The sequence below is a fragment of the Callionymus lyra genome, chromosome 3 (assembly GCF_982586985.1).
Source record: "Callionymus lyra chromosome 3, fCalLyr1.hap1.1, whole genome shotgun sequence".
NCBI classification, from domain to species: Eukaryota; Metazoa; Chordata; class Actinopteri; order Syngnathiformes; family Callionymidae; genus Callionymus; species Callionymus lyra.
In genome coordinates this window covers 2,549,988-2,576,970 of record NC_141820.1, presented here as the reverse complement: position 1 = coordinate 2,576,970, position 26,983 = coordinate 2,549,988, and the positions used below count along the sequence as shown (strand labels likewise).

At 26.3% G+C, this 26,983-nt stretch overlaps 1 protein-coding gene across 1 annotated transcript in view; it reads left to right on the top strand.

The window, feature by feature from the left end:
- Positions 1–26,983, top strand: part of samd12 (sterile alpha motif domain containing 12) — an 85,840-nt gene that overhangs the window by 36,488 nt on the left and 22,369 nt on the right. The window contains exon 4 of the mRNA XM_087786164.1: positions 3,953–4,093. Within this exon, the coding sequence (XP_087642290.1) occupies positions 3,953–4,093 (141 nt within the window). The remainder of the gene's footprint in view (positions 1–3,952; positions 4,094–26,983) is intronic.

Sequence of the window (26,983 nt, the reverse complement as noted above, 5' to 3'; positions counted from 1 at the left end):
CACTCGCAGAGAACCTCAAATGTTGGTCGAAGACCTTCTGGACTCATTCAAGGCATGTGAGTCACTCGCTGGTGTAACGACTCATTTGTAACTCATGCATCTTGTTACACTTGTGTAACGACTCATTTGTCCCTTCATGCATCTTGTTACACTTGTGTAACGACTCATTTGTAACTCATGCATCTTGTAACACTTGTGTAACGACTCATTTGTAACTCATGCATCTTGTTACACTTGTGTAACGACTCATTTGTAACTCGTGCATCTTGTAACTTTTGAACTTCACGTTTAACCTTCAACAAAGATCTCTGACCTCGAATGAAAAATAACTTCCATTGTGATTATTTTGTATTTCATCAGTTCAAGTTATATCATGTTCTTTGATGTAAAACTTCTGTTCTGCTGTTCAAACTGCGACCAGTATTTGTGAAAAATGACTTGTTGTGAGTCTGTTCACGTGGTTTTGTCACAACGTTTAAAGTTGTTTGACGTTGAAGATCCCATGAACGTCACTGAACGTTCATCGTGTCATGTGATCGACTCTCTGGTCGATCACATGACACGATGAACGTGACTGAACGTTGATCGTGTCATGTGATCGACTCTCTGGTCGCCATCGCTCCTCCAGCGCGTCTGGTTTCTCCGTCAGTAAAACCCGGAGCAGCTTAAAGTATGAACGTGGGCCTCATTGTTCAAAGAAAAGATTGTCTTTGTTCAGGCGACGTATAAACGCGGCGTCCGTAAGTGAAACGCATTAGTGTCGATTAAAGCCTCAGAGCTTCATTAGAGTCGACTTCACGACCCGCTTGTTATTGAGGCGTAATTGTTGTTACATCAAACCTGAGGAAGATAATGAATCCTCGGCTGACGGGACTCATGTTACACATCGATGACATGCAGGGAAAACATCTCCGGGTTTGTCAGTCGATTAAAAGCATTTACATGGCGGTCGATCGTGAAGAAATATCATAACAAACCAGGAGTCGATCAATCGATCAATCGATCAATCGATCAATCGATCACCGGACGAAACACAAACCATTGATTAAGAGACAGAATCAAGAGAAATGTGAAGATAAGCATTTTCAACCATTTGTTGACGACTGGAATGATTGTAGTTTTGTTGTTGCATAGTTTTTAATTTGCTTTAAGCTTTAAAAGCTGCTGGACTCACTGTATCCTCTCGTCCTCAGTCATCATTCTCCCTTTAACTGCGGAGGACGTAACGACTGCTGCCATCCAGAGGCCGGAGGTTGAACTGCAGCACAAAAATATAATAATGCAGTCAACCGTATCCTCTCGTCCTCAGTCATCATTCTCCCTTTAACTTCGGAGGACGTAACGACTGCTGCCATCTAGAGGCCGGAGGTTGAACTGCAGCACAGAAATATAATAATGCAGTCAACCGTATCCTCTCGTCCTCAGTCATCATTCTCCCTTTAACTGCGGAGGACGTAACGACTGCTGCCATCTAGAGGCCGGAGGTTGAACTCCAGCACAGAAATATACAAATGCAGTCAACTGTATCCTCTCGTCCCCAGTCATCATTCTCCCTTTAACTGCGGAGGACGTAACAACTGCTGCCATCTAGAGGCCGGAGGTTAAACTGCAGCACAGAAATATGATAACGCAGTCAACCGTATCCTCTCGTCCTCAGTCATCATTCTCCCTTTAACTGCGGAGGACGTAACGACTGCTGCCATCTAGAGGCCGGAGGTTGAACTGCAGCACAGAAATATAATAATGCAGTCAACTGTATCCTCTCGTCCTCAGTCATCATTCTCCCTTTAACTGCGGAGGACGTAACGACTGCTGCCATCTAGAGGCCGTAGGTTGAACTCCAGCACAGAAATATAATAATGCAGTCAACCGTATCCTCTCGCCCTCAGTCATCATTCTCCCTTTAACTGCGGAGGACGTAACGACTGCTGCCATCTAGAGGCCGTAGGTTGAACTCCAGCACAGAAATATAATAATGCAGTCAACCGTATCCTCTCGCCCTCAGTCATCATTCTCCCTTTAACTGCGGAGGACGTAACGACTGCTGCCATCTAGAGGCCGGAGGTTGAACTCCAGCACAGAAATATACAAATGCAGTCAACTGTATCCTCTCGTCCTCAGTCATCATTCTCCCTTTAACTGCGGAGGACGTAACGACTGCTGCCATCTAGAGGCCGTAGGTTGAACTCCAGCACAGAAATATACAAATGCAGTCAACTGTATCCTCTCGTCCTCAGTCATCATTCTCCCTTTAACTGCGGAGGACGTAACGACTGCTGCCATCTAGAGGCCGGAGGTTGAACTGCAGCACAGAAATATACAAATGCAGTCAACTGTATCCTCTCGTCCTCAGTCATCATTCTCCCTTTAACTGCGGAGGACGTAACGACTGCTGCCATCTAGAGGCCGGAGGTTGAACTGCAGCACAGAAATATAATAATGCAGTCAACTGTATCCTCTCGTCCTCAGTCATCATTCTCCCTTTAACTGCGGAGGACGTAACGACTGCTGCCATCTAGAGGCCGGAGGTTGAACTGCAGCACAGAAATATAATAATGCAGTCAACCGTATCCTCTGGTCCTCAGTCACCATCATCCATCTATCCTGCGCCTCGTTCTCCAGCAGAACCTCTGGTTGTCTCATCACGATCACAGTTGGATCAGAACCCGATCAGAATCTTGTTGTTTATTTGATCAAAGATATTGTTTGTCGAGAACAAACCTGAGCAAAGATCAAGTTTGATTCTTATTATTTATTGTTAGTTTTGTGTTTGAGTTTCATTTAATGAAATTATATCTTAATCTGAATGAAAATGTTTTCTGACTTACATCACAATTGATATAATAATAAGATATAATATTAGGATATAATAATATTATAATATGATATAACTTAATATAATAATATGATATAATGATATAATGATAGGATATAATAATATGATGTAAAAATATAATAACATAATATAATACGATATAATGATATAATATGAGAACATGATATAATAATATAATAGCATGATATAATAACATTATATTATAATATATTATAATAACATAATATAATATAATATGATATAATGATATAATATGAGAACATGATATAATAATATAATAGCATGATATAATAACATTATATTATAATATATTATAATAACATAATATAATATAATATGATATAATGATATAATATGAGAACATGATATAATAATATAATAGCATGATATAATAACATTATATTATAATATATTATAATAACATAATATAATATAATATAATATGATATAATAATAATCATAATAATAATAATAATATAACATAATATAAGAACATGATATAATAATATAATACTATGATATAATAGTATAATAATATGATTTCAATACTATGATATAATAATATGATGTAATATCATAATATAACAATATGATATAAGAACATGATATCATTATATAATACCATTATATAATAGTATAATAATATGATATCATTCTATAATAGTATAATAATATGATATAGTGATATAATAACATGATATCATTATATAATACCATTATATAATAGTATAATAATATGATATCATTCTATAATAGTATAATAATATGATATAGTGATATAATAACATGATATCATTATATAATACCATTATATAATAGTATAATAATATGATATCATTCTATAATAGTATAATAATATGATATAGTGATATAATAACATGATATCATTATATAATACCATTATATAATAGTATAATAATATGATATCATTCTATAATAGTATAATAATATGATATAGTAATATAACAACATGATATCATTATATAATACTATAATATAATAGTATAATAATATGATATAGTAATATAATAACATGATATCATTATATAATACCATTATATAATAGTATAATAATATGATATAGTAATACAATAACATGCTGCTGACATGTTGCAGGTCGTGCTCTGATGAGATTGACGGACAGGAAGCTGGAAAGGATGGGAATCATGCAGGAAGTTCAGAGACAACATATCCTTCAGCAGGTGCTGCAGCTGAGAGTCCGAGAGGAAGTTCGTACTTTACAGCTGCTCACACAAGGTCAGCTACACACATGTACACACTTGATACACACATGTACACACACACATGTACACACTTGATATACACATGTACACACTTGATACACACATGTACACACACACATGTACACACTTGATACACACATGTACACACACACATGTACACACTTGATATACACATGTACACACACATGTACACACTTGATACACACATGTACACACTTGATACACACATGTACACACACACATGTACACACTTGATACACACATGTACACACACACATGTACACACTTGATACACACATGTACACACACACATGTACACACTTGATACACACATGTACACACTTGATACACACATGTACACACACACATGTACACACTTGATACACACATGTACACACACACATGTACACACTTGATACACACATGTACACACTTGATACACACATGTACACACACACATGTACACACTTGATACACACATGTACACACTTGATACACACATGTACACACTTGATACACACATGTACACACACACATGTACACACTTGATACACACATGTACACACTTGATACACACATGTACACACTTGATACACACATGTACACACTTGATACACACATGTACACACTTGATACACACATGTACACACACACATGTACACACTTGATACACACATGTACACACTTGATACACACATGTACACACACACATGTACACACTTGATACACACATGTACACACTTGATACACACATGTACACACACACATGTACACACTTGATACACACATGTACACACTTGATACACACATGTACACACTTGATACACACATGTACACACACACATGTACACACTTGATACACACATGTACACACTTGATACACACATGTACACACTTGATACACACATGTACACACTTGATACACACATGTACACACTTGATACACACATGTACACACACACATGTACACACTTGATACACACATGTACACACTTGATACACACATGTACACACTTGTACACACTTGATACACACACATGTACACACTTGATACACACATGTACACACTTGATACACACATGTACACACTTGATACACACATGTACACACTTGATACACACATGTACACACACACATGTACACACTTGATACACACATGTACACACTTGATACACACATGTACACACTTGATACACACATGTACACAACCTGATACACACATGTACACACACACATGTACACACTTGATACACACATGTACACACACACATGTACACACTTGATACACACATGTACACACTTGATACACACATGTACACACTTGATGCACACATGTACACACTTGATACACACATGTACACACACACATGTACACACTTGATACACACATGTACACACTTGATACACACATGTACACACACACATGTACACACTTGATACACACATGTACACACTTGATACACACATGTACACACTTGATACACACATGTACACACTTGATACACACATGTACACACACATGTACACACTTGATACACACATGTACACACTTGATACACACATGTACACACTTGATACACACATGTACACACACACATGTACACACTTGATACACACATGTACACACTTGATACACACATGTACACACTTGATACACACATGTACACACTTGATACACACATGTACACACTTGATACACACATGTACACACACACATGTACACACTTGATACACACATGTACACACTTGATACACACATGTACACACTTGATACACACATGTACACACTTGATACACACATGTACACACTTGATACACACATGTACACACTTGGTACACACATGTACACACACACATGTACACACTTGATACACACATGTACACACTTGATACACACATGTACACACTTGATACACACATGTACACACTTGATACACACATGTACACACTTGATACACACATGTACACACTTGATACACACATGTACACACACACATGTACACACTTGATACACACATGTACACACTTGATACACACATGTACACACTTGATACACACATGTACACACATGTACACACTTGATACACACATGTACACACTTGATACACACATGTACACACACACATGTACACACTTGATACACACATGTACACACACACATGTACACACCTGATACACACATGTACACACTTGATACACACATGTACACACTTGATACACACATGTACACACTTGATACAAACATGTACACACACACATGTACACACTTGATGCACACATGTACACACTTGATACACACATGTACACACACACATGTACACACTTGATACACACATGTACACGCTTGATACACACATGTACACACACACATGTACACACTTGATACACACATGTACACACTTGATACACACATGTACACACTTGATACACACATGTACACACTTGATACACACATGTACACACACACATGTACACACTTGATACACACATGTACACACTTGATACACACATGTACACACTTGGTACACACATGTACACAAACACATGTACACACTTGATACACACATGTACACACTTGATACACACATGTACACACTTGATACACACATGTACACACACATGTACACACTTGATACACACGTGTACACACTTGATACACACACATGTACACACTTGATACACAAATGTACACACTTGATACACACTTGTACACACTTGATACACACATGTACACACTTGATACACACATGTACACACTTGATACACACTTGTATGTATGTACACACACATGTACACACTTTATACACACATATACACACTTTATACACACACATGTACACACTTTATACACACACATGTACACACTTTATACACACATGTACAAACTTTATACACACATGTATGTATGTACACACTTTATACACACTTGTATGTATGTACACACCTTATACACACATATGTACAAACTTCATAGTAAATTGTTGTCAAATATTCCGTCACTTGAATGAAACTCGTGTCAGAGTCGACGCAGACGAACAAAGTGTCGACACGTGAACAATGAGCAGCTCTGAGTGAATGACTGAGTAAAGAATGACTGGCAGTGACAAACCTTTAAGAGATAATGAGGTTTGAACTCAAAGCTGTGGATCGTTGAGATCATTCATCTGTGGAGGTTTTTGAAACATTTTATTCACGAATCAAAAGTTTGTAAATGCAACTAAAAATCAATCTTTCACCAGTTTTATGTCTTTGAACTTTATTCTTTATTTAGACAAAACATTTATTGGTTCAAAATACTATTTCATTATTAAAGTTGAAAATTGTTTGATTATAGTTGAAAATTGTTTGATTATAGTTGAAAATTGTTTGATTATAGTTGAAAATTGTTTGATTATAGTTGAAAATTGTTTGATTATAGTTGAAAATTGTTTGATTAAAGTTGAACATTTTTGATTATAGTTGAAAATTGTTTGATTAAAGTTGAAAATTGTTGATTATAGTTGAAAATTGTTTGATTATAGTTGGAAATTGTTGATTATAGTTGAAAATTGTTTGATTATAGTTGAAAATTGTTTGATTATAGTTGAAAATTGTTTGATTATAGTTGAAAATTGTTGATTATAGTTGAAAATTGTTTGATTATAGTTGAAAATTGTTTGATTATAGTTGAAAATTGTTGATTATAGTTGAAAATTGTTTGATTAAAGTTGAAAATTGTTGATTATAGTTGAAAATTGTTTGATTATAGTTGAAAATTGTTGATTATAGTTGAAAATTGTTGATTATAGTTGAAAATTGTTTGATTAAAGTTGAAAATTGTTGATTATAGTTGAAAATTGTTTGATTATAGTTGGAAATTGTTGATTATAGTTGAAAATTGTTTGATTATAGTTGGAAATTGTTGATTATAGTTGAAAATTGTTTGATTATAGTTGAAAATTGTTTGATTATAGTTGAAAATTGTTTGATTAAAGTTGAAAATTGTTGATTATAGTTGAAAATTGTTTGATTATAGTTGAAAATTGTTTGATTAAAGTTGAAAATTGTTTGATTATAGTTGAAAATTGTTTGATTATAGTTGAAAATTGTTGATTATAGTTGAAAATTGTTTGATTAAAGTTGAAAATTGTTGATTATAGTTGAAAATTGTTTGATTATAGTTGAAAATTGTTGATTATAGTTGAAAATTGTTTGATTAAAGTTGAAAATTGTTGATTATAGTTGAAAATTGTTTGATTAAAGTTGAAAATTGTTGATTATAGTTGAAAATTGTTTGATTATAGTTGAAAATTGTTTGATTATAGTTGAAAATTGTTGATTATAGTTGAAAATTGTTTGATTATAGTTGGAAATTGTTTGATTATAGTTGAAAATTGTTGATTATAGTTGAAAATTGTTTGATTATAGTTGAAAATTGTTTGATTAAAGTTGAAAATTGTTTGATTAAAGTTGAAAATTGTTTGATTATAGTTGAAAATTGTTTGATTATAGTTGAAAATTGTTTGATTAAAGTTGAAAATTGTTTGATTATAGTTGAAAATTGTTTGATTATAGTTGAAAATTGTTGATTATAGTTGAAAATTGTTTGATTAAAGTTGAAAATTGTTGATTATAGTTGAAAATTGTTTGATTATAGTTGAAAATTGTTGATTATAGTTGAAAATTGTTTGATTAAAGTTGAAAATTGTTGATTATAGTTGAAAATTGTTTGATTAAAGTTGAAAATTGTTGATTATAGTTGAAAATTGTTTGATTAAAGTTGAACATTTTTGATTATAGTTGAAAATTGTTTGATTAAAGTTGAAAATTGTTGATTATAGTTGAAAATTGTTTGATTATAGTTGGAAATTGTTGATTATAGTTGAAAATTGTTTGATTATAGTTGAAAATTGTTTGATTATAGTTGAAAATTGTTTGATTATAGTTGAAAATTGTTGATTATAGTTGAAAATTGTTTGATTATAGTTGAAAATTGTTTGATTATAGTTGAAAATTGTTGATTATAGTTGAAAATTGTTTGATTAAAGTTGAAAATTGTTGATTATAGTTGAAAATTGTTTGATTATAGTTGAAAATTGTTGATTATAGTTGAAAATTGTTGATTATAGTTGAAAATTGTTTGATTAAAGTTGAAAATTGTTGATTATAGTTGAAAATTGTTTGATTATAGTTGGAAATTGTTGATTATAGTTGAAAATTGTTTGATTATAGTTGGAAATTGTTGATTATAGTTGAAAATTGTTTGATTATAGTTGAAAATTGTTTGATTATAGTTGAAAATTGTTTGATTAAAGTTGAAAATTGTTGATTATAGTTGAAAATTGTTTGATTATAGTTGGAAATTGTTGATTATAGTTGAAAATTGTTTGATTATAGTTGAAAATTGTTGATTATAGTTGAAAATTGTTGATTATAGTTGAAAATTGTTTGATTATAGTTGAAAATTGTTGATTATAGTTGAAAATTGTTTGATTATAGTTGAAAATTGTTGATTATAGTTGAAAATTGTTTGATTATAGTTGAAAATTGTTTGATTAAAGTTGAAAATTGTTGATTATAGTTGAAAATTGTTTGATTAAAGTTGAAAATTGTTGATTATAGTTGAAAATTGTTTGATTAAAGTTGAAAATTGTTGATTATAGTTGAAAATTGTTTGATTATAGTTGAAAATTGTTTGATTAAAGTTGAAAATTGTTTGATTATAGTTGAAAATTGTTGATTATAGTTGAAAATTGTTGATTATAGTTGAAAATTGTTTGATTATAGTTGAAAATTGTTGATTATAGTTGAAAATTGTTTGATTATAGTTGAAAATTGTTTGATTATAGTTGAAAATTGTTTGATTAAAGTTGAAAATTGTTTGATTATAGTTGAAAATTGTTTGATTATAGTTGAAAATTGTTGATTATAGTTGAAAATTGTTTGATTAAAGTTGAAAGTTGTTGATTATAGTTGAAAATTGTTTGATTAAAGTTGAAAATTGTTGATTATAGTTGAAAATTGTTTGATTATAGTTGAAAATTGTTGATTATAGTTGAAAATTGTTTGATTAAAGTTGAAAATTGTTGATTATAGTTGAAAATTGTTTGATTAAAGTTCTAAATTGTTGATTATAGTTGAAAATTGTTTGATTAAAGTTGAACATTGTTGATTATAGTTGAAAATTGTTTGATTATAGTTGAAAATTGTTGATTATAGTTGAAAATTGTTTGATTATAGTTGAAAATTGTTTGATTAGAGTTGAAAATTGTTTGATTATAGTTGAAAATTGTTGATTATAGTTGAAAATTGTTTGATTATAGTTGAAAATTGTTTGATTATAGTTGAAAATTGTTGATTATAGTTGAAAATTGTTTGATTAAAGTTGAAAATTGTTTGATTAAAGTTGAAAATTGTTGATTATAGTTGAAAATTGTTGATTATAGTTGAAAATTGTTGATTATAGTTGAAAATTGTTTGATTATAGTTGAAAATTGTTTGATTATAGTTGAAAATTGTTGATTATAGTTGAAAATTGTTGATTATACTTGAAAATTGTTTGATTATAGTTGAAAATTGTTTGATTATAGTTGAAAATTGTTGATTATAGTTGAAAATTGTTTGATTATAGTTGAAAATTGTTTGATTATAGTTAAAATTGTTTGACTAAAGTTGAAAATTGTTGATTATAGTTGAAAATTGTTTGATTATAGTTGAAAATTGTTTGACTAAAGTTGAAAATTGTTGATTATAGTTGAAAATTGTTTGACTAAAGTTGAAAATTGTTGATTATAGTTGAAACTTGTTTGATTATAGTTGAAAATTGTTGATTATAGTTGAAAATTGTTTGATTAAAGTTGAAAATTGTTGATTATAGTTGAAAATTGTTTGATTATAGTTGAAAATTGTTGATTATAGTTGAAAATTGTTTGATTATAGTTGAAAATTGTTGATTATAGTTGAAAATTGTTGATTATAGTTGAAAATTGTTTGATTATAGTTGAAAATTGTTGATTATAGTTGAAAATTGTTTGATTATAGTTGAAAATTGTTGATTATAGTTGAAAATTGTTTGATTATAGTTGAAAATTGTTTGATTAAAGTTGAAAATTGTTGATTATAGTTGAAAATTGTTTGATTATAGTTGAAAATTGTTTGATTAAAGTTGAAAATTGTTTGATTATAGTTGAAAATTGTTTGATTATAGTTGAAAATTGTTGATTATAGTTGAAAATTGTTGATTATAGTTGAAAATTGTTTGATTATAGTTGAAAATTGTTTGATTATAGTTGAAAATTGTTGATTATAGTTGAAAATTGTTTGATTATAGTTGAAAATTGTTGATTATAGTTGAAAATTGTTTGATTATAGTTGAAAATTGTTTGATTATAGTTGAAAATTGTTGATTATAGTTGAAAATTGTTTGATTATAGTTGAAAATTGTTTGATTAAAGTTGAAAATTGTTGATTATAGTTGAAAATTGTTTGATTAAAGTTGATAATTGTTGATTATAGTTGAAAATTGTTTGATTATAGTTGAAAATTGTTGATTATAATTGAAAATTGTTTGATTAAAGTTGAAAATTGTTGATTATAGTTGAAAATTGTTTGATTAAAGTTGAAAATTGTTGATTATAGTTGAAAATTGTTTGATTAAAGTTGAAAATTGTTGATTATAGTTGAAAATTGTTTGATTAAAGTTGAAAATTGTTGATTATAGTTGAAAATTGTTTGATTATAGTTGAAAATTGTTGATTATAGTTGAAAATTGTTTGATTATAGTTGAAAATTGTTGATTATAGTTGAAAATTGTTGATTATAGTTGAAAATTGTTTGATTATAGTTGAAAATTGTTGATTACAGTTGAAAATTGTTTCATTATAGTTGAAAATTGTTTGATTATAGTTGAAAATTGTTGATTATAGTTGAAAATTGTTTGATTATAGTTGAAAATTGTTGATTATAGTTGAAAATTGTTTGATTAAAGTTGAAAATTGTTGATTATAGTTGAAAATTGTTTGATTATAGTTGAAAATTGTTGATTATAGTTGAAAATTGTTGATTATAGTTGAAAATTGTTTGATTATAGTTGAAAATTGTTGATTATAGTTGAAAATTGTTTGATTATAGTTGAAAATTGTTGATTATAGTTGAAAATTGTTTGATTATAGTTGAAAATTGTTTGATTATAGTTGAAAATTGTTTGATTAAAGTTGAAAATTGTTGATTATAGTTGAAAATTGTTTGATTAAAGTTGAAAATTGTTGATTATAGTTGAAAATTGTTTGATTATAGTTGAAAATTGTTTGATTATAGTTGAAAATTGTTTGATTAAAGTTGAAAATTGTTGATTATAGTTGAAAATTGTTTGATTATAGTTGAAAATTGTTGATTATAGTTGAAAATTGTTTGATTATAGTTGAAAATTGTTTGATTATAGTTGAAAATTGTTTGATTAAAGTTGAAAATTGTTTGATTATAGTTGAAAATTGTTTGATTATCGTTGAAAATTGTTTGATTTTAGTTGAAAATTGTTTGATTATAGTTGAAAATTGTTGATTAAAGTTGAAAATTGTTGATTATAGTTGGAAATTGTTGATTATAGTTGAAAATTGTTTGATTATAGTTGAAAATTGTTGATTATAGTTGAAAATTGTTGATTATAGTTGAAAATTGTTTGATTATAGTTGAAAATTGTTGATTATAGTTGAAAATTGTTTGATTATAGTTGAAAATTGTTGATTATAGTTGAAAATTGTTTGATTATAGTTGAAAATTGTTTGATTAAAGTTGAAAATTGTTGATTATAGTTGAAAATTGTTTGATTAAAGTTGAAAATTGTTGATTATAGTTGAAAATTGTTTGATTAAAGTTGAAAATTGTTTGATTACAGTTGAAAATTGTTTGATTAAAGTTGAAAATTGTTGATTATAGTTGAAAATTGTTTGATTATAGTTGAAAATTGTTTGATTAAAGTTGAAAATTGTTTGATTATAGTTGAAAATTGTTGATTATAGTTGAAAATTGTTGATTATAGTTGAAAATTGTTTGATTATAGTTGAAAATTGTTGATTATAGTTGAAAATTGTTTGATTATAGTTGAAAATTGTTTGATTATAGTTGAAAATTGTTTGATTAAAGTTGAAAATTGTTTGATTATAGTTGAAAATTGTTTGATTATAGTTGAAAATTGTTGATTATAGTTGAAAATTGTTTGATTAAAGTTGAAAATTGTTGATTATAGTTGAAAATTGTTTGATTATAGTTGAAAATTGTTGATTATAGTTGAAAATTGTTTGATTAAAGTTGAAAATTGTTGATTATAGTTGAAAATTGTTTGATTAAAGTTGAAAATTGTTGATTATAGTTGAAAATTGTTTGATTAAAGTTGAACATTGTTGATTATAGTTGAAAATTGTTTGATTAAAGTTGAAAATTGTTGATTATAGTTGAAAATTGTTTGATTATAGTTGAAAATTGTTGATTATAGTTGAAAATTGTTTGATTATAGTTGAAAATTGTTTGATTAGAGTTGAAAATTGTTTGATTATAGTTGAAAATTGTTGATTATAGTTGAAAATTGTTTGATTATAGTTGAAAATTGTTTGATTATAGTTGAAAATTGTTGATTATAGTTGAAAATTGTTTGATTAAAGTTGAAAATTGTTTGATTAAAGTTGAAAATTGTTGATTATAGTTGAAAATTGTTGATTATAGTTGAAAATTGTTGATTATAGTCTAAAATTGTTTGATTATAGTTGAAAATTGTTTGATTATAGTTGAAAATTGTTGATTATAGTTGAAAATTGTTGATTATAGTTGAAAATTGTTTGATTATAGTTGAAAATTGTTGATTATAGTTGAAAATTGTTGATTATAGTTGAAAATTGTTTGATTATAGTTGAAAATTGTTTGATTATAGTTGAAAATTGTTTGACTAAAGTTGAAAATTGTTGATTATAGTTGAAAATTGTTTGATTATAGTTGAAAATTGTTTGACTAAAGTTGAAAATTGTTGATTATAGTTGAAAATTGTTTGATTAAAGTTGAAAATTGTTGATTATAGTTGAAAATTGTTTGATTATAGTTGAAAATTGTTGATTATAGTTGAAAATTGTTTGATTATAGTTGAAAATTGTTTGATTATAGTTGAAAATTGTTTGATTATAGTTGAAAATTGTTGATTATAGTTGAAAATTGTTTGATTATAGTTGAAAATTGTTGATTATAGTTGAAAATTGTTTGATTATAGTTGAAAATTGTTTGATTAAAGTTGAAAATTGTTGATTATAGTTGAAAATTGTTTGATTATAGTTGAAAATTGTTTGATTATAGTTGAAAATTGTTTGATTATAGTTGAAAATTGTTGATTAAAGTTGAAAATTGTTGATTATAGTTGAAAATTGTTTGATTATAGTTGAAAATTGTTTGATTATAGTTGAAAATTGTTTGATTATAGTTGAAAATTGTTGATTATAGTTGAAAATTGTTTGATTATAGTTGAAAATTGTTGATTATAGTTGAAAATTGTTTGATTATAGTTGAAAATTGTTGATTATAGTTGAAAATTGTTTGATTATAGTTGAAAATTGTTTGATTATAGTTGAAAATTGTTGATTATAGTTGAAAATTGTTTGATTATAGTTGAAAATTGTTGATTATAGTTGAAAATTGTTTGATTAAAGTTGAAAATTGTTGATTATAGTTGAAAATTGTTTGATTATAGTTGAAAATTGTTGATTAAAGTTGAAAATTGTTTGATTATAGTTGAAAATTGTTGATTATAGTTGAAAATTGTTGATTATAGTTGAAAATTGTTTGATTATAGTTGAAAATTGTTGATTATAGTTGAAAATTGTTGTGTTATTATAGTTGAAAATTGTTTGATTATAGTTGAAAATTGTTTGATTATAGTTGAAAATTGTTGATTATAGTTGAAAATTGTTTGATTATAGTTGAAAATTGTTTGATTATAGTTGAAAATTGTTTGATTATAGTTGAAAATTGTTGATTATAGTTGAAAATTGTTTGATTATAGTTGAAAATTGTTGATTATAGTTGAAAATTGTTGATTATAGTTGAAAATTGTTGATTATAGTTGAAAATTGTTTGATTATAGTTGAAAATTGTTGATTATAGTTGAAAATTGTTGATTATAGTTGAAAATTGTTTGATTATAGTTGAAAATTGTTTGATTATAGTTGAAAATTGTTTGATTATAGTTGAAAATTGTTTGATTATAGTTGAAAATTGTTTGATTATAGTTGAAAATTGTTTGATTATAGTTGAAAATTGTTGATTATAGTTGAAAATTGTTGATTATAGTTGAAAATTGTTTGATTATAGTTGAAAATTGTTTGATTATAGTTGAAAATTGTTGATTATAGTTGAAAATTGTTTGATTAAAGTTGAAAATTGTTGATTATAGTTGAAAATTGTTGATTATAGTTGAAAATTGTTTGATTATAGTTGAAAATTGTTTGATTAATGTGAAAATTGTTTGATTATAGTTGAAAATTGTTGATTATAGTGAAAATTGTTGATTATAGTGAAACTGTTTGATTAAGATTATAGTTGAAAATTGTTGATTATAGTTGAAAATTGTTTGATTATAGTTGAAAATTGTTTGATTATAGTTGAAAATTGTTTGACTAAAGTTGAAAATTGTTGATTATAGTTGAAAATTGTTTGATTATAGTTGAAAATTGTTTGATTATAGTTGAAAATTGTTGATTATAGTTGAAAATTGTTTGATTATAGTTGAAACTTGTTTGATTATAGTTGAAAATTGTTGATTATAGTTGAAAATTGTTTGATTATAGTTGAAAATTGTTGATTATAGTTGAAAATTGTTGATTATAGTTGAAAATTGTTTGATTATAGTTGAAAATTGTTTGATTAAAGTTGAAAATTGTTGATTATAGTTGAAAATTGTTTGATTATAGTTGAAAATTGTTGATTATAGTTGAAAATTGTTGATTATAGTTGAAAATTGTTGATTATAGTTGAAAATTGTTTGATTATAGTTGAAAATTGTTGATTATAGTTGAAAATTGTTGATTATAGTTGAAAATTGTTGATTATAGTCTAAAATTGTTTGATTATAGTTGAAAATTGTTTGATTAAAGTTGAAAATTGTTGATTATAGTTGAAAATTGTTTGATTAAAGTTGAAAATTGTTGATTATAGTTGAAAATTGTTTGATTATAGTTGAAAATTGTTGATTATAGTTGAAAATTGTTTGATTATAGTTGAAAATTGTTTGATTATAGTTGAAAATTGTTTGATTATAGTTGAAAATTGTTGATTATAGTTGAAAATTGTTTGATTATAGTTGAAAATTGTTTGATTATAGTTGAAAATTGTTGATTATAGTTGAAAATTGTTTGATTATAGTTGAAAATTGTTTGATTATAGTTGAAAATTGTTTGATTAAAGTTGAAAATTGTTTGATTATAGTTGAAAATTGTTTGATTATAGTTGAAAATTGTTGATTATAGTTGAAAATTGTTTGATTAAAGTTGAAAATTGTTGATTATAGTTGAAAATTGTTTGATTATAGTTGAAAATTGTTGATTATAGTTGAAAATTGTTTGATTAAAGTTGAAAATTGTTGATTATAGTTGAAAATTGTTTGATTAAAGTTGAAAATTGTTGATTATAGTTGAAAATTGTTTGATTAAAGTTGAACATTGTTGATTATAGTTGAAAATTGTTTGATTAAAGTTGAAAATTGTTGATTATAGTTGAAAATTGTTTGATTATAGTTGAAAATTGTTGATTATAGTTGAAAATTGTTTGATTATAGTTGAAAATTGTTTGATTAGAGTTGAAAATTGTTTGATTATAGTTGAAAATTGTTGATTATAGTTGAAAATTGTTTGATTATAGTTGAAAATTGTTTGATTATAGTTGAAAATTGTTGATTATAGTTGAAAATTGTTGATTATAGTCTAAAATTGTTTGATTATAGTTGAAAATTGTTTGATTATAGTTGAAAATTGTTGATTATAGTTGAAAATTGTTGATTATAGTTGAAAATTGTTTGATTATAGTTGAAAATTGTTTGATTATAGTTGAAAATTGTTGATTATAGTTGAAAATTGTTTGATTATAGTTGAAAATTGTTTGATTATAGTTGAAAATTGTTTGACTAAAGTTGAAAATTGTTGATTATAGTTGAAAATTGTTTGATTATAGTTGAAAATTGTTTGACTAAAGTTGAAAATTGTTGATTATAGTTGAAAATTGTTTGACTAAAGTTGAAAATTGTTGATTATAGTTGAAACTTGTTTGATTATAGTTGAAAATTGTTGATTATAGTTGAAACTTGTTTGATTATAGTTGAAAATTGTTGATTATAGTTGAAAATTGTTTGATTAAAGTTGAAACTTGTTTGATTATAGTTGAAAATTGTTGATTATAGTTGAAAATTGTTTGATTATAGTTGAAAATTGTTGATTATAGTTGAAAATTGTTTGATTATAGTTGAAAATTGTTGATTATAGTTGAAAATTGTTGATTATAGTTGAAAATTGTTTGATTATAGTTGAAAATTGTTTGATTAAAGTTGAAAATTGTTGATTATAGTTGAAAATTGTTTGATTATAGTTGAAAATTGTTGATTATAGTTGAAAATTGTTGATTATAGTTGAAAATTGTTGATTATAGTTGAAAATTGTTTGATTATAGTTGAAAATTGTTGATTATAGTTGAAAATTGTTGATTATAGTTGAAAATTGTTGATTATAGTCTAAAATTGTTTGATTATAGTTGAAAATTGTTTGATTAAAGTTGAAAATTGTTGATTATAGTTGAAAATTGTTTGATTAAAGTTGAAAATTGTTGATTATAGTTGAAAATTGTTTGATTAAAGTTGAAAATTGTTGATTATAGTTGAAAATTGTTTGATTATAGTTGAAAATTGTTTGATTAAAGTTGAAAATTGTTTGATTATAGTTGAAAATTGTTGATTATAGTTGAAAATTGTTGATTATAGTTGAAAATTGTTTGATTATAGTTGAAAATTGTTGATTATAGTTGAAAATTGTTTGATTATAGTTGAAAATTGTTTGATTATAGTTGAAAATTGTTTGATTAAAGTTGAAAATTGTTTGATTATAGTTGAAAATTGTTTGATTATAGTTGAAAATTGTTGATTATAGTTGAAAATTGTTTGATTAAAGTTGAAAATTGTTGATTATAGTTGAAAATTGTTTGATTATAGTTGAAAATTGTTGATTATAGTTGAAAATTGTTTGATTAAAGTTGAAAATTGTTGATTATAGTTGAAAATTGTTTGATTAAAGTTGAAAATTGTTGATTATAGTTGAAAATTGTTTGATTAAAGTTGAACATTGTTGATTATAGTTGAAAATTGTTTGATTAAAGTTGAAAATTGTTGATTATAGTTGAAAATTGTTTGATTATAGTTGAAAATTGTTGATTATAGTTGAAAATTGTTTGATTATAGTTGAAAATTGTTTGATTAGAGTTGAAAATTGTTTGATTATAGTTGAAAATTGTTGATTATAGTTGAAAATTGTTTGATTATAGTTGAAAATTGTTTGATTATAGTTGAAAATTGTTGATTATAGTTGAAAATTGTTGATTATAGTCTAAAATTGTTTGATTATAGTTGAAAATTGTTTGATTATAGTTGAAAATTGTTGATTATAGTTGAAAATTGTTGATTATAGTTGAAAATTGTTTGATTATAGTTGAAAATTGTTTGATTATAGTTGAAAATTGTTGATTATAGTTGAAAATTGTTTGATTATAGTTGAAAATTGTTTGATTATAGTTGAAAATTGTTTGACTAAAGTTGAAAATTGTTGATTATAGTTGAAAATTGTTTGATTATAGTTGAAAATTGTTTGACTAAAGTTGAAAATTGTTGATTATAGTTGAAAATTGTTTGACTAAAGTTGAAAATTGTTGATTATAGTTGAAACTTGTTTGATTATAGTTGAAAATTGTTGATTATAGTTGAAACTTGTTTGATTATAGTTGAAAATTGTTGATTATAGTTGAAAATTGTTTGATTAAAGTTGAAAATTGTTGATTATAGTTGAAAATTGTTGATTATAGTTGAAAATTGTTTGATTATAGTTGAAAATTGTTTGATTAAAGTTGAAAATTGTTGATTATAGTTGAAAATTGTTTGATTATAGTTGAAAATTGTTGATTATAGTTGAAAATTGTTGATTATAGTTGAAAATTGTTGATTATAGTTGAAAATTGTTTGATTATAGTTGAAAATTGTTGATTATAGTTGAAAATTGTTGATTATAGTTGAAAATTGTTGATTATAGTCTAAAATTGTTTGATTATAGTTGAAAATTGTTTGATTATAGTTGAAAATTGTTGATTATAGTTGAAAATTGTTGATTATAGTTGAAAATTGTTTGATTATAGTTGAAAATTGTTTGATTATAGTTGAAAATTGTTGATTATAGTTGAAAATTGTTTGATTATAGTTGAAAATTGTTTGATTATAGTTGAAAATTGTTTGACTAAAGTTGAAAATTGTTGATTATAGTTGAAAATTGTTTGATTATAGTTGAAAATTGTTTGACTAAAGTTGAAAATTGTTGATTATAGTTGAAAATTGTTTGACTAAAGTTGAAAATTGTTGATTATAGTTGAAACTTGTTTGATTATAGTTGAAAATTGTTGATTATAGTTGAAAATTGTTTGATTAAAGTTGAAAATTGTTGATTATAGTTGAAAATTGTTTGATTATAGTTGAAAATTGTTGATTATAGTTGAAAATTGTTTGATTATAGTTGAAAATTGTTGATTATAGTTGAAAATTGTTGATTATAGTTGAAAATTGTTTGATTATAGTTGAAAATTGTTTGATTAAAGTTGAAAATTGTTTGATTATAGTTGAAAATTGTTTGATTATAGTTGAAAATTGTTTGATTTTAGTTGAAAATTGTTTGATTATAGTTGAAAATTGTTGATTAAAGTTGAAAATTGTTGATTATAGTTGGAAATTGTTGATTATAGTTGAAAATTGTTTGATTATAGTTGAAAATTGTTGATTATAGTTGAAAATTGTTTGATTATAGTTGAAAATTGTTGATTATAGTTGAAAATTGTTGATTATAGTTGAAAATTGTTTGATTATAGTTGAAAATTGTTTGATTAAAGTTGAAAATTGTTTGATTATAGTTGAAAATTGTTTGATTATAGTTGAAAATTGTTTGATTTTAGTTGAAAATTGTTTGATTAAAGTTGAAAATTGTTGATTATAGTTGGAAATTGTTGATTATAGTTGAAAATTGTTTGATTATAGTTGAAAATTGTTGATTATAGTTGAAAATTGTTGATTATAGTTGAAAATTGTTTGATTATAGTTGAAAATTGTTGATTATAGTTGAAAATTGTTTGATTATAGTTGAAAATTGTTGATTATAGTTGAAAATTGTTTGATTAAAGTTGAAAATTGTTGATTATAGTTGAAAATTGTTTGACTAAAGTTGAAAATTGTTGATTATAGTTGAAACTTGTTTGATTATAGTTGAAAATTGTTGATTATAGTTGAAAATTGTTTGATTATAGTTGAAAATTGTTGATTATAGTTGAAAATTGTTGATTATAGTTGAAAATTGTTTGATTATAGTTGAAAATTGTTTGATTAAAGTTGAAAATTGTTGATTATAGTTGAAAATTGTTTGATTATAGTTGAAAATTGTTGATTATAGTTGAAAATTGTTTGATTATAGTTGAAAATTGTTGATTATAGTTGAAAATTGTTGATTATAGTTGAAAATTGTTTGATTATAGTTGAAAATTGTTTGATTAAAGTTGAAAATTGTTTGATTATAGTTGAAAATTGTTTGATTATAGTTGAAAATTGTTGATTATAGTTGAAAATTGTTGATTATAGTTGAAAATTGTTTGATTATAGTTGAAAATTGTTTGATTATAGTTGAAAATTGTTGATTATAGTTGAAAATTGTTTGATTATAGTTGAAAATTGTTTGATTAAAGTTGAAAATTGTTTGATTATAGTTGAAAATTGTTTGATTATAGTTGAAAATTGTTGATTATAGTTGAAAATTGTTTGATTATAATTGAAAATTGTTTGATTAAAGTTGAAAATTGTTGATTATAGTTGAAAATTGTTTGATTAAAGTTGAAAATTGTTGATTATAGTTGAAAATTGTTTGATTAAAGTTGAAAATTGTTGATTATAGTTGAAAATTGTTTGATTTAAGTTGAAAATTGTTGATTATAGTTGAAAATTGTTTGATTATAGTTGAAAATTGTTGATTATAGTTGAAAATTGTTTGATTATAGTTGAAAATTGTTTGATTAAAGTTGAAAATTGTTGATTATAGTTGAAAATTGTTTGATTATAGTTGAAAATTGTTTGATTATAGTTGAAAATTGTTTGATTATAGTTGAAAATTGTTGATTATAGTTGAAAATTGTTTGATTATAGTTGAAAATTGTTGATTATAGTTGAAAATTGTTGATTATAGTTGAAAATTGTTTGATTATAGTTGAAAATTGTTGATTACAGTTGAAAATTGTTTGATTATAGTTGAAAATTGTTTGATTATAGTTGAAAATTGTTGATTATAGTTGAAAATTGTTTGATTATAGTTGAAAATTGTTGATTATAGTTGAAAATTGTTTGATTAAAGTTGAAAATTGTTGATTATAGTTGAAAATTGTTTGATTATAGTTGAAAATTGTTGATTATAGTTGAAAATTGTTGATTATAGTTGAAAATTGTTTGATTATAGTTGAAAATTGTTGATTATAGTTGAAAATTGTTTGATTATAGTTGAAAATTGTTGATTATAGTTGAAAATTGTTTGATTATAGTTGAAAATTGTTTGATTATAGTTGAAAATTGTTTGATTAAAGTTGAAAATTGTTGATTATAGTTGAAAATTGTTTGATTATAGTTGAATATTGTTTGATTTTAGTTGAAAATTGTTTGATTATAGTTGAAAATTGTTTGATTTTAGTTGAAAATTGTTTGATTATAGTTGAAAATTGTTTGATTTTAGTTGAAAATTGTTTGATTATAGTTGAAAATTGTTTGATTATAGTTGAAAATTGTTTGATTTTAGTTGAAAATTGTTTGATTATAGTTGAAAATTGTTGATTATAGTTGAAAATTGTTGATTATAGTTGAAAATTGTTTGATTATAGTTGAAAATTGTTGATTATAGTTGAAAATTGTTTGATTAAAGTTGAAAATTGTTGATTATAGTTGAAAATTGTTTGATTATAGTTGAAAATTGTTTGATTATAGTTGAAAATTGTTTGATTATAGTTGAAAATTGTTTGATTTTAGTTGAAAATTGTTTGATTATAGTTGAAAATTGTTTGATTATAGTTGAAAATTGTTGATTATAGTTGAAAATTGTTGATTATAGTTGAAAATTGTTTGATTATAGTTGAAAATTGTTGATTACAGTTGAAAATTGTTTGATTATAGTTGAAAATTGTTTGATTATAGTTGAAAATTGTTGATTATAGTTGAAAATTGTTTGATTATAGTTGAAAATTGTTGATTATAGTTGAAAATTGTTTGATTAAAGTTGAAAATTGTTGATTATAGTTGAAAATTGTTTGATTATAGTTGAAAATTGTTGATTATAGTTGAAAATTGTTGATTATAGTTGAAAATTGTTTGATTATAGTTGAAAATTGTTGATTATAGTTGAAAATTGTTTGATTATAGTTGAAAATTGTTGATTATAGTTGAAAATTGTTTGATTATAGTTGAAAATTGTTTGATTATAGTTGAAAATTGTTTGATTAAAGTTGAAAATTGTTGATTATAGTTGAAAATTGTTTGATTATAGTTGAATATTGTTTGATTTTAGTTGAAAATTGTTTGATTATAGTTGAAAATTGTTTGATTTTAGTTGAAAATTGTTTGATTATAGTTGAAAATTGTTTGATTTTAGTTGAAAATTGTTTGATTATAGTTGAAAATTGTTTGATTATAGTTGAAAATTGTTTGATTTTAGTTGAAAATTGTTTGATTATAGTTGAAAATTGTTGATTATAGTTGAAAATTGTTGATTATAGTTGAAAATTGTTTGATTATAGTTGAAAATTGTTGATTATAGTTGAAAATTGTTTGATTAAAGTTGAAAATTGTTGATTATAGTTGAAAATTGTTTGATTATAGTTGAAAATTGTTTGATTATAGTTGAAAATTGTTTGATTATAGTTGAAAATTGTTGATTATAGTTGAAAATTGTTTGATTATAGTTGAAAATTGTTGATTATAGTTGAAAATTGTTTGATTATAGTTGAAAATTGTTTGATTATAGTTGAAAATTGTTTGATTAAAGTTGAAAATTGTTGATTATAGTTGAAAATTGTTTGATTATAGTTGAATATTGTTTGATTTTAGTTGAAAATTGTTTGATTATAGTTGAAAATTGTTTGATTTTAGTTGAAAATTGTTTGATTATAGTTGAAAATTGTTTGATTTTAGTTGAAAATTGTTTGATTATAGTTGAAAATTGTTTGATTATAGTTGAAAATTGTTTGATTTTAGTTGAAAATTGTTTGATTATAGTTGAAAATTGTTGATTATAGTTGAAAATTGTTGATTATAGTTGAAAATTGTTTGATTATAGTTGAAAATTGTTGATTATAGTTGAAAATTGTTTGATTAAAGTTGAAAATTGTTGATTATAGTTGAAAATTGTTGATTATAGTTGAAAATTGTTTGATTAAAGTTGAAAATTGTTGATTATAGTTGAAAATTGTTTGATTATAGTTGAAAATTGTTTGATTATAGTTGAAAATTGTTTGATTATAGTTGAAAATTGTTTGATTTTAGTTGAAAATTGTTTGATTATAGTTGAAAATTGTTTGATTATAGTTGAAAATTGTTTGGCTTTAGTCATAACTGTATCCTCTCGTCCTCAGTCATCACTCTATGCTCTTGTCCTACCAGGAGAATGTTTTCACGGTTGAACATCAACCAAAAACATAACATAAGAAGCCAATAATATTAATATTCTTTCATCAGATCTTCAGACACAATGATTGCGACAACAATCTGAGTTTGTCGTCACAATCTCTGGTTTAATCTCCTGTTGTTTAATATCTTTGATGGGATTTATATTTAGCTTTTATATCCGTTGCCATGGAAACCAAGACTTTCCAGCGAGAGCTGCGTCTCAAGTCGTCGATGGACTGATGTGTAGTAACAGGTCATGTGATCACATCCCTGTTCACCCGTTCACGACATCATGATGGAATGTTGACAGCTGTCAATCACAGGATGAGCTTCATCCACTGACTCAAATATTAATATATACTTATAAATATACATATATGCTTGTTACTACACTATCACAACACCAGAGTCAAGTACTGGACAATACTACACATATATACTTGTTACTACACTATCACAACACCAGAGTCAAGTACTGGACAATACTACACATATATACTTGTTACTACACTATCACAACACCAGAGTCAAGTACTGGACAATACTACACATATATACTTGTTACTACACTATCACAACACCAGAGTCAAGTACTGGACAATACTACACATATATACTTGCTACTACACTATCACAACACCAGAGTCAAGTACTGGACAATACTACACATATATACTTGTTACTACACTATCACAACACCAGAGTCAAGTTCTGGACAATACTACACATATATACTTGTTACTACACTATCACAACACCAGAGTCAAGTACTGACAATACTACACATATATACTTGTTACTACACTATCACAACACCAGAGTCAAGTACTGGACAATACTATACATATATACTTGTTACTACACTATCACAACACCAGAGTCAAGTACTGGACAATACTACACATATATACTTGTTACTACACTATCACAACACCAGAGTCAAGTACTGACAATACTACACATATATACTTGTTACTACACTATCACAACACCAGAGTCAAGTACTAGACAATACTACACATATATACTTGTTACTACACTATCACAACACCAGAGTCAAGTACTGACAATACTACACATATATACTTGTTACTCCACTATCACAACACCAGAGTCAAGTACTGACAATACTACACATATATACTTGTTACTACACTATCACAACACCAGAGTCAAGTACTGACAATACTACACATATATACTTGTTACTACACTATCACAACACCAGAGTCAAGTACTGGACAATACTACACATATATACTTGTTACTACACTATCACAACACCACAGTCAAGTACTGGACAATACTACACATATATACTTGTTACTACACTATCACAACACCACAGTCAGGTACTGGACAATACTACACATATATACTTGTTACTACACTATCACAACACCAGAGTCAAGTACTGGACAATACTACACATATATACTTGCTACTACACTATCACAACACCAGAGTCAAGTACTGGACAATACTACACATATATACTTGTTACTACACTATCACAACACCAGAGTCAAGTTCTGGACAATACTACACATATATACTTGTTACTACACTATCACAACACCAGAGTCAAGTACTGACAATACTACACATATATACTTGTTACTACACTATCACAACACCAGAGTCAAGTACTAGACAATACTACACATATATACTTGTTACTACACTATCACAACACCAGAGTCAAGTACTGACAATACTACACATATATACTTGTTACTCCACTATCACAACACCAGAGTCAAGTACTGACAATACTACACATATATACTTGTTACTACACTATCACAACACCAGAGTCAAGTACTGGACAATACTACACATATATCCTTGTTACTACACTATCACAACACCAGAGTCAAGTACTGGACAATACTACACATATATCCTTGTTACTACACTATCACAACACCAGAGTCAAGTACTGGACAATACTACACATATATACTTGTTACTACACTATCACAACACCAGAGTCAAGTACTGACAATACTACACATATATACTTGTTACTACACTATCACAACACCAGAGTCAAGTACTGGACAATACTACACATATATACTTGTTACTACACTATCACAACACCACAGTCAAGTACTGGACAATACTACACATATATACTTGTTACTACACTATCACAACACCACAGTCAAGTACTGGACAATACTACACATATATACTTGTTACTACACTATCACAACACCAGAGTCAAGTACTGGACAATACTACACATATATACTTGCTACTACACTATCACAACACCAGAGTCAAGTACTGGACAATACTACACATATATACTTGTTACTACACTATCACAACACCAGAGTCAAGTTCTGGACAATACTACACATATATACTTGTTACTACACTATCACAACACCAGAGTCAAGTACTGACAATACTACACATATATACTTGTTACTACACTATCACAACACCAGAGTCAAGTACTAGACAATACTACACATATATACTTGTTACTACACTATCACAACACCAGAGTCAAGTACTGACAATACTACACATATATACTTGTTACTCCACTATCACAACACCAGAGTCAAGTACTGACAATACTACACATATATACTTGTTACTACACTATCACAACACCAGAGTCAAGTACTGACAATACTACACATATATACTTGTTACTACACTATCACAACACCAGAGTCAAGTACTGACAATACTACACATATATACTTGTTACTACACTATCACAACACCAGAGTCAAGTACTGGACAATACTACACATATATCCTTGTTACTACACTATCACAACACCAGAGTCAAGTACTGGACAATACTACACATATATACTTGTTACTACACTATCTCAACACCAGAGTCAAGTACTGGACAATACTACACATATATACTTGTTACTACACTATCACAACACCAGAGTCAAGTACTGGACAATACTACACATATATCCTTGTTAC